At 27.9% G+C, this 19,157-nt stretch overlaps 1 protein-coding gene across 1 annotated transcript in view; it reads left to right on the top strand.

Moving 5' to 3' along the window:
- The window catches only part of LOC111637737 (potassium channel subfamily K member 4-like), a 53,605-nt gene extending 50,098 nt beyond the window's left edge, over window positions 1-3,507 (top strand). Inside the window, exon 2 of the mRNA XM_023383303.1 lies at window positions 2,483-3,507. Coding sequence (XP_023239071.1) covers window positions 2,483-3,189 — 707 coding nt within the window. The 3' untranslated portion in view covers window positions 3,190-3,507. The remainder of the gene's footprint in view (window positions 1-2,482) is intronic.
- The last annotated feature ends 15,650 nt before the right edge of the window (window positions 3,508-19,157 follow it).

The raw sequence follows: 19,157 nt of genomic DNA, 5'->3' as shown, positions 1-19,157 counted from the left end.
TAAATTGTTAAAATTTTAAATTTTATAAAATTTTTCAACTATTTTAAACGATCTTTTATTAATTTAATGTATTCAAATTGTACATTCTCTTCTACTCATGCTGAAAATGAATTCATCTCCGGCATATTCTCATCTACTGATGCTGGAGATAAACCCAGCATCAGTAAAGATAAGGATGCTGTTTATCGTTATAAATATATAATAAATTATTTAAAATTTTATATTTAAAACTATTTAAAATAATCTTTTATTAATTTAAAGCATTCAAATTATAAATATTCTTCTACGGATGCCGAAGATAAATTCATCTCCATCATTTTCTCCTATTAGAGATAAATTAATCCCCAGCATCAGTAGAGGAAAGGATGCTGTTTATCATTATATATATATATATATGTATAGAAAATTGTTAAAAATTTATAATATTTTACACAATTTTAAGCGAAATTTTATTAATTTAATGCATTTAAAGTGTACATTCTCTTCTAGTGATGTTGAACGTGAATTTATCTCTAGCATATTCTCCTACTGGAGATTAATTTATCTCCAGCATTAGTAGAAGAGAGAATACTGTTTATCGTTATATATAGAGAGAATTATTAAAAATCTCATAAGTTTTTAAAGTATATTAAGCGATTTCTTACTAATTTAATCATTTAAATTATGATGTTCATTCTCTTCTACTGGTGCAGGTTATAAATTTATTTCCAGCATCAGTAGAACAGAAGATGCTGTATATAATTATATATATAGAAAATTATTTAAAATTTATAATATTTTACACGATTTAAGTGAAATTTTATAAATTTAATGTATTCAAATTGTATAATATCATGCATTGATGCTGGAGATGGATTGATGAAAATAGGCAAATAGTGTTTATTTGAACTCTCCTCTAATAATGCTAGAAAGAAAACCTTGTTTATCTTTATAAACATATTTAATTAAATACAGGAAATTGTTAAAAATTTACAATTTTATAATATATTTAACCAATTTTAAACAATATTTTACTAATTTAATGCATTTAAATTTCATATTCACTTCTATTGATGCTGGAGATGTGATGGAGAGAATGCTGTTTATTAATGATGTTGTTTATCGTTATAGATGTGTTATTATATACAGAAAATTGTTAAGAATGAAAATTTTATGATATATTTAACTATTTAAAATAATCTTTTATTAATTTAATACATTCAAATTACGTACTCCTCTATTGATGCTGGGGATGAAATGGAGAAAATGAGTAAATGATGCTGTTTATCATTATATATACACACAAGCAGATTTTAAAATAAATAAATTTATTAATATATATTACTCTTTTGGGATGAAGCCAGCTTGGAAGTTGAGTAAATTAACAAGAGTAACATTATTTTAGTAAATCATAAATTATAACGCTCGAGTTACCATACAAAACAACGTTTTGTACCATCCTCTCCATTGGATTATTGGCAGGTTTAATGATATTTTAACAGCAGATTTTGAAAAAAATTACAGATAAATTATAATCTTGTAAAACATTTTATCATTTATGATAGTTATTATCGATTTATTGAATGTTTTCATTTAAAAAATCTTTTTTTTTTCCCTCCAGTTATATAGATATATATAATCTGTTTTCTTTATGTTTACGATACTTAGATGTACTTTTTTGTTTAAAAAAAAGTATAACCAATATTATTTTTACCAATAAAATACACAGTTTTTCATCACTAACATTCCCTTTCTGTCAATAAGAAGTAGGAAAAGGAGGAAAATAAGAAGGGGAAAAAAGTAATAAAAAAAAGTATTCTTTAGGTTGGTTACAGAAAGAGTGTTTGTGATGTGTACTTGGCGATCCTCCAGCACAAAAGTATAAAAATACTGTCCTTTAGTGACAGGCAAAAGATTAATCATACTATTAATTCAACACTGAAGACGTTAAAAGATGGACTTTAGCTTTCTTGAAGTGTAAAGATGTCTATGTTGGTCGATAAGATTTGTCGTGGAAATAAGATAATGTATCTCAAATTGGAAAATAGAAGCCAGTTTTTCTGTTTAGTGGTTATTCTTCTTCTATTTTATATATAAATAAATAAATTTATATTATATATATATATTTATGAATTTTTCAGTAGCATTTACTGTCTTTTATTTAAAAAAATATGAAACAAAGTAGAAAAAATACATTCAAAATTTGTGATTTATCTTATACATAATATATTGAGAAAGATGCTGTGTAGGAGGATAAAAGGCTATGATTTAGATGCTCAAGAAAGCTTTTAACTCAATTTGCTATCTTATCTGCATTGCCAACTCTCCCAAGGGGGCATATTACCCTCGTACCAACTCTTCTAAGAGGGCATCATAAAAGATTCCAAAAAATGCCTTCTTGAAATCTCTCACGCGGCATCTCTCTCTTATCCCAAATTTTTGTGTATTTTTTTCAATTTTTAACTATTTTCCAGTAACTGTATTCATTCATTTTTACTTATAGGTTACGGTAACATCGCACCGAAGACAAAATGGGGGAAATTGATGACAATAGCTTACGCTATTTTTGGCATACCGTTAATGTTCCTCTATTTGACCAACGTTGGAAACATTTTAGCCAAAACTTTCAAGTATATATATGGGAAATTATGTAACCGAAGTAACAAGAACAAGCAGAGAAGGAGAAAACCCCCCATAGAACAATATCAAATTCATCACATAGTACTACGCGACAACACACCAAATGCTCACAACTCCATCGATCCAAGTCTGCCAACCAAATTCAACGTTGCATACGAGGGCGATCACAAACCGGTATGTTTAAGAGATGAACCACAAGAAGACATGGAAATACCACAAAAAATCAAAGTATCTGTACCCATTTACCTATGTGTAGTCATCATAACATGTTACATTTGCGGGGGCGCCGGCATATTTTCCATATGGGAGGGTTGGAATTACTTGGACGGTTCTTACTTCTGTTTTGTCACACTGAGTACCATCGGTTTCGGTGATTTGGTACCGGGTTATACCATAGCATCCGATAGTGGCACACAAGAAAAACTGATCATCTGCTCTTTATATCTCTTGGGTGGTATGGCATTGATAGCGATGTGCTTCAATCTCGTGCAAGAAGAGGTGGTCAAGAAGGTGAGGACTGTCGGCAAGAAGATGGGTATCATGAAAGACGATGAAGAAGTTGAAGATTGAGATCGCCAATAAACTAAATCATTGTGCCTTACCCCTGTGTGCGAAGATGATCCGTTGAAAGAGTTCACGAATTACCAGGACGTGTTGCAAGCTAATCAACAGTGTTTGCACGTTGCAAACATCAAAAATTCGACTGAAATAAACAAAAATTGTATATCCCATTCTGTCCACGCGTAAATTTCGGTATTCCTAGACATAAAAATGATGACGATGATGATATACCATGTGTGGAACTGAATTAAAAACGTGTTCGGTTTTCATTTTTGTTATCTGAAGAGACACATCATGTGGCGTGAAAGCTTTCTAAGTTAATAAAAGAAAACACAAAAAAACCTATGTATAAATAAGTATTTTTAGAGTCTTTCTCTATCATTTACGAGAGTTTAATTATCATTAAATCAATAAAAATAATTAAAGAAACTTGTTAAAATCCGAGAGAAGAGAGCATCATTAAGGTTAAATGAATGTTTAGTTGCAAGTTGGAAAAGTACTAGAAAGAGCATTAACAAATTTTTATTAATGACGTTAAGAGTTATCCAACATACGAAATTAATTAAATTTAATGTTTGATTAGAATTTATTTGTTAAATAACATTTTAAAACTTAATTAATTCTAATAAAATCGGAATTATTATAATATTTACACATATAACAATCGACTTATCCTCATCAAACATTTGATGATACGTGGACGATCCTGATCGATTTTACGATCCAGAAAAGTGGATAATTGATAGTAAATCGATTAATTAACTTATTTATCAATTTATTAATTTAAAAAATCAAAGAAAAAACGAAGATATTTTTCACTTTTTATGACTTTTTTTTTGAACCACAAGAATCTATGGATGCACTTCTCTAGCGTGATCTCTCCTCATCAGTTAAGTTTTATATCTATAATAAAAATAAAAAATAGTAAAAACAAGTAAAAAATCTGTTTGTTTTTAATATATCATTCACTTGTCACACGAGTAAAGTAGTAAAAACCACCGTTTTTTTTACTACAGATAACATTTTAACATATAAAAAAACAATAAAATGGTCCGCATCAAAGGGGGTTGACATTCTTTTAAGAATTGCATCCTGCAAGAAAATCTTTATGAAAGGAAATATGAGTGTAAGTAAAACTTTATCTGTTTTTTTGTGAAAGGCAGCAGCTGCTTTAGAAATGTTTCTTTATCAAAGTCCATCATCATAAAAAAATAATAATAAAAAAAATTGTACTGATCGAAGGAAACGGTTCTTTTCCATCTCAAATTGCTGATAATTTTTACTAAGCAGTATCCATTCTTTGTTGGAAATTTAAGATGTTGCATGATCTGTCAATTGTAGAGATGCTATCTCTTTGCTTATCTTCAACGGCCATAAATTACCTTTAAAAAGGAAAGTGCATAACTGTGTATTATTGTTATTAATTCTAAAAAAAATGCCATTCGATTCAGGAGATTTTTTTCCTAAAAATTTCCTAGAAAAATCTATAAAAATTCATCTTCTCTTAGCTTTTTCAGTTGATGATGATAAAATTATTTATATATAATTTTTTTTTCAATAAAAATTGCTTAATTATTAATTAATTTTATTAAATAAATAATAATTTATCTAAAAATACACACGAAAATATATATTTTTAAATGTTTTAATTTAATTAATTTATTAATAACGAGGCTTTTAAACGAAATCTTAACTTACAACATCCTCCTCAAAGAAAATTTTAAAGTGGTTTTAAATTAATTTCTACAGAAAAAAAAATAATAAAATAAAATAAAATTTGTTTTTTACAATTTTTAAACATTTTCAGATATTAATTTTTTTAATTTAGTTTGTTATATTTAAGAATTTAACAGAAATCAATGAAACAAATCCAAGAAAACTTAATTAATTCTAAAGAAACATCCTACAAATTGTCGAGTCGTTGTTTTTTGAAGAATCTTCGAACCGTAAAGAAGAGTTTTTAGACTTTTAAAATGATTTTTCTTTGTAATTCAATACTATTTTTGATGATTTCTCCTATTTAAATGATGTTTAATACGAGAAAACGATCAAGAAACTCACTACTCTTTGAAGATCTACTAAATCAAAATGAGTTTAAGTTATTTTTCGATTTAATAATCTTCTAAAAACACAAAAATTAATTAATTAAGATAAAGATTAAAAAATTAAATAACTAATACAAGATTTAAGGATAAAAAAAATACCTATTTTCAATGATACGAATTACTAAAAATCAATGTTTTTTGACGCTTGAATCTCGTTTGAATGGTTCAAAAATGTTTAGATATTTATTTTATTTGATTTAAAATTGTTTTTAGCAAATTATATAATTAAAAGAAAACTCAGAAAGATTCATAAATTTAACGCTTCTTTTTACAGTCTTCATCACTCGAACGAAGATAATTTAAAAAATGGAGATAAAAAAATCGCAATTTCTTAAAGGAATTTAACAAAGAAGAAGGAGAATTTAGAAAGATTTTTACACTCTATTTGATAAAATAACTATCAATAAACACCTTAAATTAATTTAAAAACCAATAAATTAAAATTTACACATAAAAAACACCAATTTTTTTGTTAAACGCTTTTAAAAATTGACGCCTTCTAACGCATAAATTTGGCCCCCCCAAAAAAACAGTTTAAATTTTTAAGAAAATTTAATTAATTAATTTTTTTTTTGACATTCCAAAAAATAATCGTAAATAATTTTAAATAAATACTCCAAAAATCGGCCATACAAATGCGATTTATACACGAAAAAATCCCAGATTTTCGATGGGACGTGAAAGGAAAAATTGGTGATTTTTTTTTTTTGGATTCGAGCAAAATTATGGGAAAATTATTAATAGTAAATTTTTTTAGATTTTTTTTCTATTTATACCTGTTTTATTTGTCGTATTTTTTGAATAATTGAAGTGACTGGCAGCAAAATCCATTCAAACTAAAAACTTGATTCGGTTTTTGACTTTGGTGTGATTCCAAATGACGTTAAGGTTCATCGATTTTTTTTCTTTTTAAATTTATTTATTTTTTATTTTTTTATGTTTTCCCCCTTCTTCTACTATAAAAGAAGAAGAGTTGATGTCAGAAACCATCTGACTTAAATTCTATTTCAATAATCTTATTTAAAGTATTGAGATAAAATCATTAGAAATTTCTAAAAATTTTCAACTTTTTATATAGAAAATTTCAATTTCTTTTGTATTCACTAAAGAAAATGCAGTTGTGTTTTTATGTTTTTAATACAAAACAACTTTTGATTTTTTTTGGCTGCAATTAGAAAAAATTGTAGACCCATAAATTCCAACTGTCGTACGTTTATCTGTCTGTCCTTCGTTAATCTAGAGGACGGTGTTAGGTAGGTGGAAGTTGAAACCGGATGTGTAAAGCTTAGGGGGTGGAAGCCCTGTACAGTACATGAACTTCCGGTCTAGATCGAAATTCACGTGAATTTAATTCAATTGTTAATAGGAAAAGTATGACGTACAGGGGCAAGATACTACTAAAATTGAGAGCATTGTAACGATGTTACAATAAATAATTGCTCGTTAATTTTATTTTTAATTGTTTTGGATTTCATTTTTTTTGGTTTTTAATTTAATTTAATTTTTTGTTATTTTTGGTGAAGAGTAATTAATATTTCTAAAAAAATACATTTGGTATTTTTTTTATAACTATTTTCTGTATTTTTTGATAAGAACAATAATATTTCAAGCTTATAGTTTTGTGTTTTTTAAAAGATTTATACAACATTTTAGATTATAATTGTATTTTCGACGAAGAAATAATTTTTTCGAAATTAAATTTATAATTTTAGACGTTTAGAAACTTACTTTATCGTGTATTTTTTGAGTTTTATGGATAAAAATAAATGCTATTTTGTCAAAAATGCTTTAAAATTTCTAAAAACATAAAAAAATTTAAATTTTGTGTCATAAAATGTAAATAAAATTTTCTAAAAATACAAATTTTTGAGAAAATGCACGTGTGTTTTTAGACATTTTTTAAATTTATATTTTTTTAATGTTAAAGTTGGAAGATAAATGATTTTTTTAGAGAATTAATTAAAAATTCAAAAAAATATTTATCATAAAAATTTATTTTTAGAGTTATAAATGAACTTTATAATGAATTTTTATGAAGAAAATTTCATTTTAAATTTATTAAAAATGCAACATTTTCTAAATTTATCCTTCAAAATTAATAACGTATCCAAAAATTTTCATTTTTAATTATAAATTTATTATAAATCTTAATTTTTTTTTTCAGTTTCACGAAAAAAATTTTTATTCTGTAATTTCAAATAAATTTTAATCAATTCATTTATTTCAAAACAATGCAATAACGAGAATTAAAAGAGAATAAAAGATCTAATGTTTTTTTCTTTACCTGAGAGCTGTAGAGATGCTAAAGATGCTGAAGAGAATTATAGTCTTGTAGAGCCGCAGAAAGTTAAAACAAAATTACATTAAGAATTCATTGAGCTGTAGCGATGACGAAGAAAATTACGTTGAGAGCTTAGTGAGATGTACAGATGTTGGAGAAAATTACACTGAGTGAGATGTAGAGATGCTGGGAGTATTGAAGAAAATTACATTGAGAGCTTAGTGAGATGTAGAAATACTGAGATTTTGGAGAAAATTATGTTGAGAGCTTAGAGAGATTTAGAGATGTTAAAGTTCTAAGGTAAATTACAGTCTTTGAGAAGTGCGATGAGTTGTAGAAATGTTGTAGTAAATTGTTTTATCGTAGAAAATTGAATGCAATTTTCTTCAGCACTTATAGAAAATTGCACAGATGCTAAAGAAAATTATATTGCGAATTTCACGTGATGAAGAGATAGCTAAAAATTAAATTGGTTGAGACACTTGAGAGTTACGGTATAAAGATGCTGAAGAGAATTACGCTGTGACTGTAGAGATATTTATCAATTAACATCTAGAAATCAACTTCCTTTTTATCCTTCTTCTCCTCTACTTCTTTCCTGTCTAATTTGTACTAATTTTCGAAATTCTTTAACTTCTTTACAAGTTTTCAAAAGAAACAGAGCATAATTAAATAAATAATAGTCAAATCAACCGGTACATTTATCTAGTTTGAAATCTTCAAAGTTTAAGTTTTCTTATCCGAAATGCAATAAACTTGTGTTAAGATTATTATTCAGTTTATCAGAGGAGAAGTGATGTTGCTCCATCCGTGCATCACTTTAGTTCCTTAGAGTATTAGCGAAATAAGAGAATGTAAAAGGCACCCTAAGGCTCTTCCGGATGTACAGTAATTGTCATTTCGTCCTGATTAATTCAAACTGTTCGTTAAACAGCTTTGACGAACTTACGTGACTTGATTAGTAAAGTGATTCATTCGTACTTAACACTTTTCCACAAACTTTCAATTGATATAGTAATAATGAAACGGGGTTGATGAAAAGGAAAATTTCACTACCGAATCCTCCTCCTCCTCTTTATTTACTTCTAATAAAGCTGAGTTTAGAGTTACAATCGACCACAGGATGGTTGACGTAAAGAGACACGTTCCTTCTCCTCTTCCGCTTGAATAATATTTTACGGATATTTTACGGTTAATTATTGATAAAAAACCTTAATTTGTAATTTATAGATCATCTATAAACGAAAATATGTATTAAACAGTATCAAAAACATTTAAAAATATAAAAATTAAGTTCATGAACATTGGCGGTACTCTGCGAAATTTTTGAGAAAAAGTACAAAAAAGTTTAGAAGATTCGACGATGATTGGTTGATAATATTGTTGATAGAAGATGACTGGTCAGGAACGAAGTTAAATGATTTCCTCCTTTTTTCCATTTATCCAATCAATCGTTGTTGAAAAAATCTTAACTCTGCCTTTTTTTTTTTCTTCAACCAATCGACTTTAGCATTTCGTAATGTATTTTTATATATATATCTTACAAATTTATCAGAGGACCACCTTTACATGAATTTTGTAAATTAATTTTGCATTTTAAATACATATAGCCTATTTAACATTTAAATTACATATAAAAAGAAATATTCCAAAGAAATTTTTCATATTGACTACTTTTGACAAATTTTTACATAAGAATTGATAAATTAAATAAAATTCAACAAATAATTTGAATATTTTCTTTATAGATATTCGGAGAAAATTACGTTTCGAGCGAATTTTACAAGGATAATTTCGCTGGAAACATAATTTCTGCTGTTTTAATTAGTTTCACACGCAACTTCGACACGCTTTGTGCCCTTTAAACTTCCTCCATTTTGTTTTGAAATAACTTAATAATGCAAAAATATGTTTCAAACATAAAAAATACTGTACAAAGTTCTGTTAGGATATAACGTGACGGACAGATGCGTAACATAAATTATGTCTACATACTTTAAAATTGTCTTCGTCTTACTTTTTAATGATGATTGGTTGAAAATATAAATGTTTTAACAATTAATTTTGGAGGGCTTAACTTTTCTAACATCAATTATTTTACAATACAGGTATTATAATCTTAACAATGATTGGTTGCCAGTTTCAAATACCTAACAGCAATTGGTTGGAAATATAATTGTGCTAACGACGATTAATTTGAATTATTACAGTCTTAAAGATGATTGGTTACAAGTTTAATTGTTTTCACGACAATTAATTAACGGACGGAATAGTCTTTGTAGCAATTGGTTGGACGATATAACTATCTTAACAACAATTAGTTAATTGCATAATTGTCATGACGTCGATTGAAACGTGTAATTAGAAACATAACTCCACCACTTTATAAATTTCCAACCAATTAGTGAAAACTAAATGATATTTTCAAGGAATTATCTCTCAAATGTTCTCAGAGAACCACCTATGTTGATAATAACTTTCAATTTTATTATTCCTTATTATTCTTTCTCTTTTCAACCAAAAAGTGGGTTTTTCGTTGCCTTCTCTGGAAACGCGATGTTACGCGGGGGAATGCCTTCCGGGAGGTCTTTTTAAGGGTAACTGGCCCCTATTTAGGCGTTACGGACGTGGAGAAAACCCGGAAAATCCACATTGCCAGCGCGCGCGAACCTTCGACCGAACTCTCAGTGTTTAGCGAAGGAACCGCTCGGCAACTGGTGGGCTATTCAGTATTAATAAATTAAATTATATAGAATTTAATAAATTATTTTTAGAAAAATAAATTTATAAATTTTTAAAAGTTTAAAATTATCTTTTCAATAATTAATTAAAATTTTAAAAGAAGGCGGAGTTCTACTTTTGATCGAGATAAAATACTAGTTCGGATAATTATTCAATTAACCAATCGTCGTTAAGAATGTTATGTATCCAACCAATAATCTTTAAGAATGCAGAATTTGCAACCAATCACCGGATTAAATTATAATAATTTAAATTAATCGTCGTTAAAACAGTTTCACCTCTAACCAATCATCATTAAGAGTGTCATATTTCTAGCCAATTATCGTTAAGATCATTAAAATTCTATCTAATATATAAGGCGAAGAACCACCTATATCCATAGATGATAAAAAAGCTTTCTGTTAAAGTTTTTTTTTTTTAATTTTAAACATTTTAAAATATAAGTAAATTAATAAAATATTTAAAAAATCATTAATTTAAGAAATTTTAACCGGTTAATATTTAATACTTGTAAGTAATGAAGTAAAATGAGTGTAGAGAAAGAAGATCATTGACTTATCAAAGGAATAAAATAAAAAATTCATTTATGGGAAAAATGCCAACATTTATACACCGAAAAAAAGTAGAATATTTTTCTCTTTTTTTTAATAGAAAAATTTATTATTTTTGTTTCTGAAAAAAAAACATTTAAATTTTACATTAAGAAAACCGATAAATATAAAATTATAATTTCGAATTTATTACTTTGATCATTAAATTGACTACTCTCGAATTTAATCTGTAGAAAAAATAAAAATTAAAATTAACTTTGCGGAATTAAATTTTTTAAAGTTGTTTTTAAGCGTAGAAATATATATATATATATAAATGACCTTTTTTTACATGTTAAAATGCAGGAAAAAATAACATTTAAAAGCATTAAAAGCTTATCAGTTGATAGCTTTAATGAAGTAATAAAATTCTAAAAGTAATTTTTGCCAAATTATTGTTGTTTTATTAAAAAATAATTTATTTTTTTAAACAAAAACAATAAAGAAAATCTCGTTTAATGTTTTTTTTAATATTAATTTATAATTTTTTGAACCTTTTAGAAAAGTGTTAGAATGTTCTATCGCGTGTGCAAATGTTAAATTTAGTATTATTGGGCTGCATTTTTTGGAATTGCAAATTTATAAATTCCTACTGTCGTCCGTCTGTCTGTCTGTCCTTCCTTAATCTTGAGAATGGTGTAGACGGATAAATGTCAAGACTAGATATGGAAAGAATAGAGGCAGAAGATCCCGTTTATCTATATAGGAACATTCGATCTGGATCAAAAGTCACGTTATTTAAATTTTAAAATTTATTGTTATCAGGAAAAGTATGATGTACTGGGGTAAGCCACTTACTAATTTGAGGTGGAAAGCATATATTTTATTTTAAAAATGGAAATAAAAACATTGACATTACGAATGCTTTTCTCAATCTTTCTTTAAGTCTAGTTAAGTATTCTCAAGATTCATGAAAACGTGTTAAAGTATTATGTAACGTTTTTCAACGTTTTTTCACAATATTTAAGTGAGTGAGCGTAAAAGTTAACGTTTTCTTTCGTTCTTAGTGTGAGGACGTTTATAATGTGAAAAACTATATTATTAAACGTTTTTCAACGTTCTTCTCACAGTATTTAAGTGTCAAAATCAACGTTTTTTTTTTCATTTTTAGTACGAAAACATTTATAATATAAAAATTATATCACGAAACGTTTTTCTTATCATATTTACGGGAAAAAGCGAGAGAAACGTTACGATTTTTGATACTTTTTCCCACGTAAAAGACAAACCAGAATATAATTATGCAACGTTTTTCTCAACTTAAAACCAAGAAGATTTTGAACGACATTAAGTTAAGTTAAAATATGGTTAACGTTTTCTTATAATAATTACTAATTAAGCTATAAAATATCAATCAAATTTTTTAATTGAGTTAATAAAACGTTATACTCCGAAGCAGATTTTAGAGGAAAGATTTCACAAAAATCTTACGCATTGCGTAAATACAGAATCGCTTTGCAACGTTTGAAGATTAATTGCATAGAAGTGTTTGAGGTTGCAGAATCTGAACTCGATAATTTATAGTGTCTTGCTGGTATTTAGGCAAGTGTTGTATACAAAGGATATGCTATAACTCTAACAGAGAAGACTGCTACAGGAATAAGATTTCAGCAGTTTCATTGAATGCTCTTTGGTGCATAACTCTTGTATGAAAGTAAAAACGATGGAAGTCAATTTCCGTATTCCTGGTATCGATGAACGGCGNTTTGTTTTTTACAATTTTTAAACATTTTCAGATATTAATTTTTTTAATTTAGTTTGTTATATTTAAGAATTTAACAGAAATCAATGAAACAAATCCAAGAAAACTTAATTAATTCTAAAGAAACATCCTACAAATTGTCGAGTCGTTGTTTTTTGAAGAATCTTCGAACCGTAAAGAAGAGTTTTTAGACTTTTAAAATGATTTTTCTTTGTAATTCAATACTATTTTTGATGATTTCTCCTATTTAAATGATGTTTAATACGAGAAAACGATGAAGAAACTCACTACTCTTTGAAGATCTACTAAATCAAAATGAGTTTAAGTTATTTTTCGATTTAATAATCTTCTAAAAACACAAAAATTAATTAATTAAGATAAAGATTAAAAAATTAAATAACTAATACAAGATTTAAGGATAAAAAAAATACCTATTTTCAATGATACGAATTACTAAAAATCAATGTTTTTTGACGCTTGAATCTCGTTTGAATGGTTCAAAAATGTTTAGATATTTATTTTATTTGATTTAAAATTGTTTTTAGCAAATTATATAATTAAAAGAAAACTCAGAAAGATTCATAAATTTAACGCTTCTTTTTACAGTCTTCATCACTCGAACGAAGATAATTTAAAAAATGGAGATAAAAAAATCGCAATTTCTTAAAGGAATTTAACAAAGAAGAAGGAGAATTTAGAAAGATTTTTACACTCTATTTGATAAAATAACTATCAATAAACACCTTAAATTAATTTAAAAACCAATAAATTAAAATTTACACATAAAAAACACCAATTTTTTTGTTAAACGCTTTTAAAAATTGACGCCTTCTAACGCATAAATTTGGCCCCCCCAAAAAAACAGTTTAAATTTTTAAGAAAATTTAATTAATTAATTTTTTTTTTGACATTCCAAAAAATAATCGTAAATAATTTTAAATAAATACTCCAAAAATCGGCCATACAAATGCGATTTATACACGAAAAAATCCCAGATTTTCGATGGGACGTGAAAGGAAAAATTGGTGATTTTTTTTTTTTGGATTCGAGCAAAATTATGGGAAAATTATTAATAGTAAATTTTTTTAGATTTTTTTTCTATTTATACCTGTTTTATTTGTCGTATTTTTTGAATAATTGAAGTGACTGGCAGCAAAATCCATTCAAACTAAAAACTTGATTCGGTTTTTGACTTTGGTGTGATTCCAAATGACGTTAAGGTTCATCGATTTTTTTTCTTTTTAAATTTATTTATTTTTTATTTTTTTATGTTTTCCCCCTTCTTCTACTATAAAAGAAGAAGAGTTGATGTCAGAAACCATCTGACTTAAATTCTATTTCAATAATCTTATTTAAAGTATTGAGATAAAATCATTAGAAATTTCTAAAAATTTTCAACTTTTTATATAGAAAATTTCAATTTCTTTTGTATTCACTAAAGAAAATGCAGTTGTGTTTTTATGTTTTTAATACAAAACAACTTTTGATTTTTTTTGGCTGCAATTAGAAAAAATTGTAGACCCATAAATTCCAACTGTCGTACGTTTATCTGTCTGTCCTTCGTTAATCTAGAGGACGGTGTTAGGTAGGTGGAAGTTGAAACCGGATGTGTAAAGCTTAGGGGGTGGAAGCCCTGTACAGTACATGAACTTCCGGTCTAGATCGAAATTCACGTGAATTTAATTCAATTGTTAATAGGAAAAGTATGACGTACAGGGGCAAGATACTACTAAAATTGAGAGCGTTGTAACGATGTTACAATAAATAATTGCTCGTTAATTTTATTTTTAATTGTTTTGGATTTCATTTTATTGGCTTTTAATTTAATTTAATTTTTTGTTATTTTTGGTGAAGCGTAATTAATATTTCTAAAAAAATACATTTGGTATTTTTTTATAACTATTTTCTGTATTTTTTGATNATAAGTAATAAGTAGACCAGCAATAAAACTAATAATAAACAATAAGAAAACGGGCAATAACAACTGATGAACAACGGATTGGTCGATCGAGGATCAGCCAATAAAAACTGATGAACATCAGTTGTTGTAAGTTTAGACATCACACTAGCTTTTGAATGCGGAGAAACATTCCTCTATGGGATTCATTATTTGTAAGTAATGGACTGCTCCGTCAAAAATGACGTAATGATGTCAGAGTGATGGAATTTCACTCTGTCATCATTACGTCATCATCACACTCGTTCATTTATTATTCTAGAATCACGATTTTACTACTATTCTTTAGACTTTTCGGATGTTAGCTGCTTTCAGATATCACTAGAGCTTCCAATTTTAATGCCGTTGATAACCAATGAATTGTCTTTTTCTACCATCACAAAATTGAATCACGGGATACGCCGTACATCCTTTTAATAGTTTTTGCAAAGAGTCTTCCTATTGGTTTAATTTTCCCATTGATTCTGCAGCTTCGAACACTTCTGTGCAAATATCGTATGATCGTAATTAAAGTACTTCCATTTAACGCTGTCTAGAGCAGTTCAAATGTTAGGGTGACATTTCGGGACACGCGGAAGACTTTCGTGAGAAAAAATATTAGTACCAATAATCACCACTGTGGCACTTTTGGAGCTTTGAATAATGCGTGTGATTTTTAGTTGTGGTGGACACTTAAAAAGGGTTCTTTATTGTCCTGAAGAAACTTCAATTTCTGTTATTTTCTATTCATTTCAGATAAAGTTGAATCTAAAAATAAATAAAGTAAAATTGTTCAACATTTTCCTGGTCATTTTACTTACATTTTGACACTTACTAAGCAGTTTCAACGAAGAACTTTACTCTCTTTTTCGAACGTTTTTTTCGCCAATTTCAAGCACTAATTAAATCTTATTGTTAACGTTTCTTTTCAGCACTCTCAGGTACAAGAGAAACGTCAATTTTCAAACCTTTCCTATCGGATTAAATCGAGTTTTAGTTCCTCTTACACTCCAAATTTTCTCACCAGCATCCCTTAAAACTTTAAGCATCCTTAAATGAAATTATCATCAACGTTTACAGCATCTTACAAGCTAAGGATAGAAGAAAAAATTTAGGGGGAGAAAAAAATTAACAATTTTTATCATCAATGGCGTCATAAATCAAGTAATTTCCGCAGTAAAGTAGGGGCATTGTTTTCTTAGAAGCAAGACATCGTTAAGCAATATTTATGTCTCTTAAATCAGTGCCTGAGGGAAAAGCAATTATATTTTGCTGTTTTCTTTTTATTGCTGCACGCTTGTCGACAAACTCGATCGTAAAAATACACAAACTACACAAAGAAATCTCTCAAGTTTTTGACTAAAATCGACCCCTCTTACCCCCGTTCCACTACGATCAATCAATTCTTTCACCATTTTCTTAATATTCTATGACCATTTCAACGAGTTAGAACTTGGAATTTATCCAAAAATATCAACGAAATATAATAAAAAAAAACGTTAAAATTCAACGTTTTTAATAAATAATTTGCTTAATTAAGTTCTAAAAAAGTCAACGTTTTGGACCACAATTTAAAAAAAAAAATGTAGACTTATAAATTCCCACTGTTTATCTGTCTTTCCTTAATCAGGATATGAAAAGCTTAGGGGTAGGAGGCCTCAATTAACTATATACGAACTTCCGGTCCAAACTGGAAGTCATGTGATTTCAATTCAAAAAATTTCCCTCAGAAGAGACTTGAGTAGATGCCTTGCACTACTTTGTTGTTATCAGGAAAAATGTGATTTACAGGGGCAAGACACTAATAAAATCGAGAGCATATATTTTAAATTAAATAAATTTTAATCAATTCATTTATTTCAAAACAATGCAATAACGAGAATTAAAAGAGAATAAAAGATCTAATGTTTTTTTCTTTACCTGAGAGCTGTAGAGATGCTAAAGATGCTGAAGAGAATTATAGTCTTGTAGAGCCGCAGAAAGTTAAAACAAAATTACATTAAGAATTCATTGAGCTGTAGCGATGACGAAGAAAATTACGTTGAGAGCTTAGTGAGATGTACAGATGTTGGAGAAAATTACACTGAGTGAGATGTAGAGATGCTGGGAGTATTGAAGAAAATTACATTGAGAGCTTAGTGAGATGTAGAAATACTGAGATTTTGGAGAAAATTATGTTGAGAGCTTAGAGAGATTTAGAGATGTTAAAGTTCTAAGGTAAATTACAGTCTTTGAGAAGTGCGAGGAGTTGTAGAAATGTTGTAGTAAATTGTTTTATCGTAGAAAATTGAATGCAATTTTCTTCAGCACTTATAGAAAATTGCACAGATGCTAAAGAAAATTATATTGCGAATTTCACGTGATGAAGAGATAGCTAAAAATTAAATTGGTTGAGACACTTGAGAGTTACGGTATAAAGATGCTGAAGAGAATTACGCTGTGACTGTAGAGATATTTATCAATTAACATCTAGAAATCAACTTCCTTTTTATCCTTCTTCTCCTCTACTTCTTTCCTGTCTAATTTGTACTAATTTTCGAAATTCTTTAACTTCTTTACAAGTTTTCAAAAGAAACAGAGCATAATTAAATAAATAATAGTCAAATCAACCGGTACATTTATCTAGTTTGAAATCTTCAAAGTTTAAGTTTTCTTATCCGAAATGCAATAAACTTGTGTTAAGATTATTATTCAGTTTATCAGAGGAGAAGTGATGTTGCTCCATCCGTGCATCACTTTAGTTCCTTAGAGTATTAGCGAAATAAGAGAATGTAAAAGGCACCCTAAGGCTCTTCCGGATGTACAGTAATTGTCATTTCGTCCTGATTAATTCAAACTGTTCGTTAAACAGCTTTGACGAACTTACGTGACTTGATTAGTAAAGTGATTCATTCGTACTTAACACTTTTCCACAAACTTTCAATTGATATAGTAATAATGAAACGGGGTTGATGAAAAGGAAAATTTCACTACCGAATCCTCCTCCTCCTCTTTATTTACTTCTAATAAAGCTGAGTTTAGAGTTACAATCGACCACAGGATGGTTGACGTAAAGAGACACGTTCCTTCTCCTCTTCCGCTTGAATAATATTTTACGGATATTTTACGGTTAATTATTGATAAAAAACCTTAATTTGTAATTTATAGATCATCTATAAACGAAAATATGTATTAAACAGTATCAAAAACATTTAAAAATATAAAAATTAAGTTCATGAACATTGGCGGTACTCTGCGAAATTTTTGAGAAAAAGTACAAAAAAGTTTAGAAGATTCGACGATGATTGGTTGATAATATTGTTGATAGAAGATGACTGGTCAGGAACGAAGTTAAATGATTTCCTCCTTTTTTCCATTTATCCAATCAATCGTTGTTGAAAAAATCTTAACTCTGCCTTTTTTTTTTTCTTCAACCAATCGACTTTAGCATTTCGTAATGTATTTTTATATATATATCTTACAAATTTATCAGAGGACCACCTTTACATGAATTTTGTAAATTAATTTTGCATTTTAAATACATATAGCCTATTTAACATTTAAATTACATATAAAAAGAAATATTCCAAAGAAATTTTTCATATTGACTACTTTTGACAAATTTTTACATAAGAATTGATAAATTAAATAAAATTCAACAAATAATTTGAATATTTTCTTTATAGATATTCGGAGAAAATTACGTTTCGAGCGAATTTTACAAGGATAATTTCGCTGGAAACATAATTTCTGCTGTTTTAATTAGTTTCACACGCAACTTCGACACGCTTTGTGCCCTTTAAACTTCCTCCATTTTGTTTTGAAATAACTTAATAATGCAAAAATATGTTTCAAACATAAAAAATACTGTACAAAGTTCTGTTAGGATATAACGTGACGGACAGATGCGTAACATAAATTATGTCTACATACTTTAAAATTGTCTTCGTCTTACTTTTTAATGATGATTGGTTGAAAATATAAATGTTTTAACAATTAATTTTGGAGGGCTTAACTTTTCTAACATCAATTATTTTACAATACAGGTATTATAATCTTAACAATGATTGGTTGCCAGTTTCAAATACATAACAGCAATTGGTTGGAAATATAATTGTGCTAACGACGATTAATTTGAATTATTACAGTCTTAAAGATGATTGGTTACAAGTTTAATTGTTTTCACGACAATTAATTAAAGGACGGAATAGTCTTTGTAGCAATTGGTTGGACGATATAACTATCTTAACAACAATTAGTTAATTGCATAATTGTCATGACGTCGATTGAAACGTGTAATTAGAAACATAACTCCACCACTTTATAAATTTCCAACCAATTAGTGAAAACTAAATGATATTTTCAAGGAATTATCTCTCAAATGTTCTCAGAGAACCACCTATGTTGATAATAACTTTCAATTTTATTATTCCTTATTATTCTTTCTCTTTTCAACCAAAAAGTGGGTTTTTCGTTGCCTTCTCTGGAAACGCGATGTTACGCGGGGGAATGCCTTCCGGGAGGTCTTTTTAAGGGTAACTGGCCCCTATTTAGGCGTTACGGACGTGGAGAAAACCCGGAAAATCCACATTGCCAGCGCGCGCGAACCTTCGACCGAACTCTCAGTGTTTAGCGAAGGAAC

The sequence above is a fragment of the Centruroides sculpturatus genome, unplaced genomic scaffold (assembly GCF_000671375.1).
Source record: "Centruroides sculpturatus isolate CEXI.00-Female unplaced genomic scaffold, Cexi_2.0 scaffold251, whole genome shotgun sequence".
Taxonomy (NCBI): Eukaryota; Metazoa; Arthropoda; class Arachnida; order Scorpiones; family Buthidae; genus Centruroides; species Centruroides sculpturatus.
The sequence above is the reverse complement of the archived record's forward strand: the minus strand, read 5'-3'. Positions and strand labels throughout refer to the sequence as shown.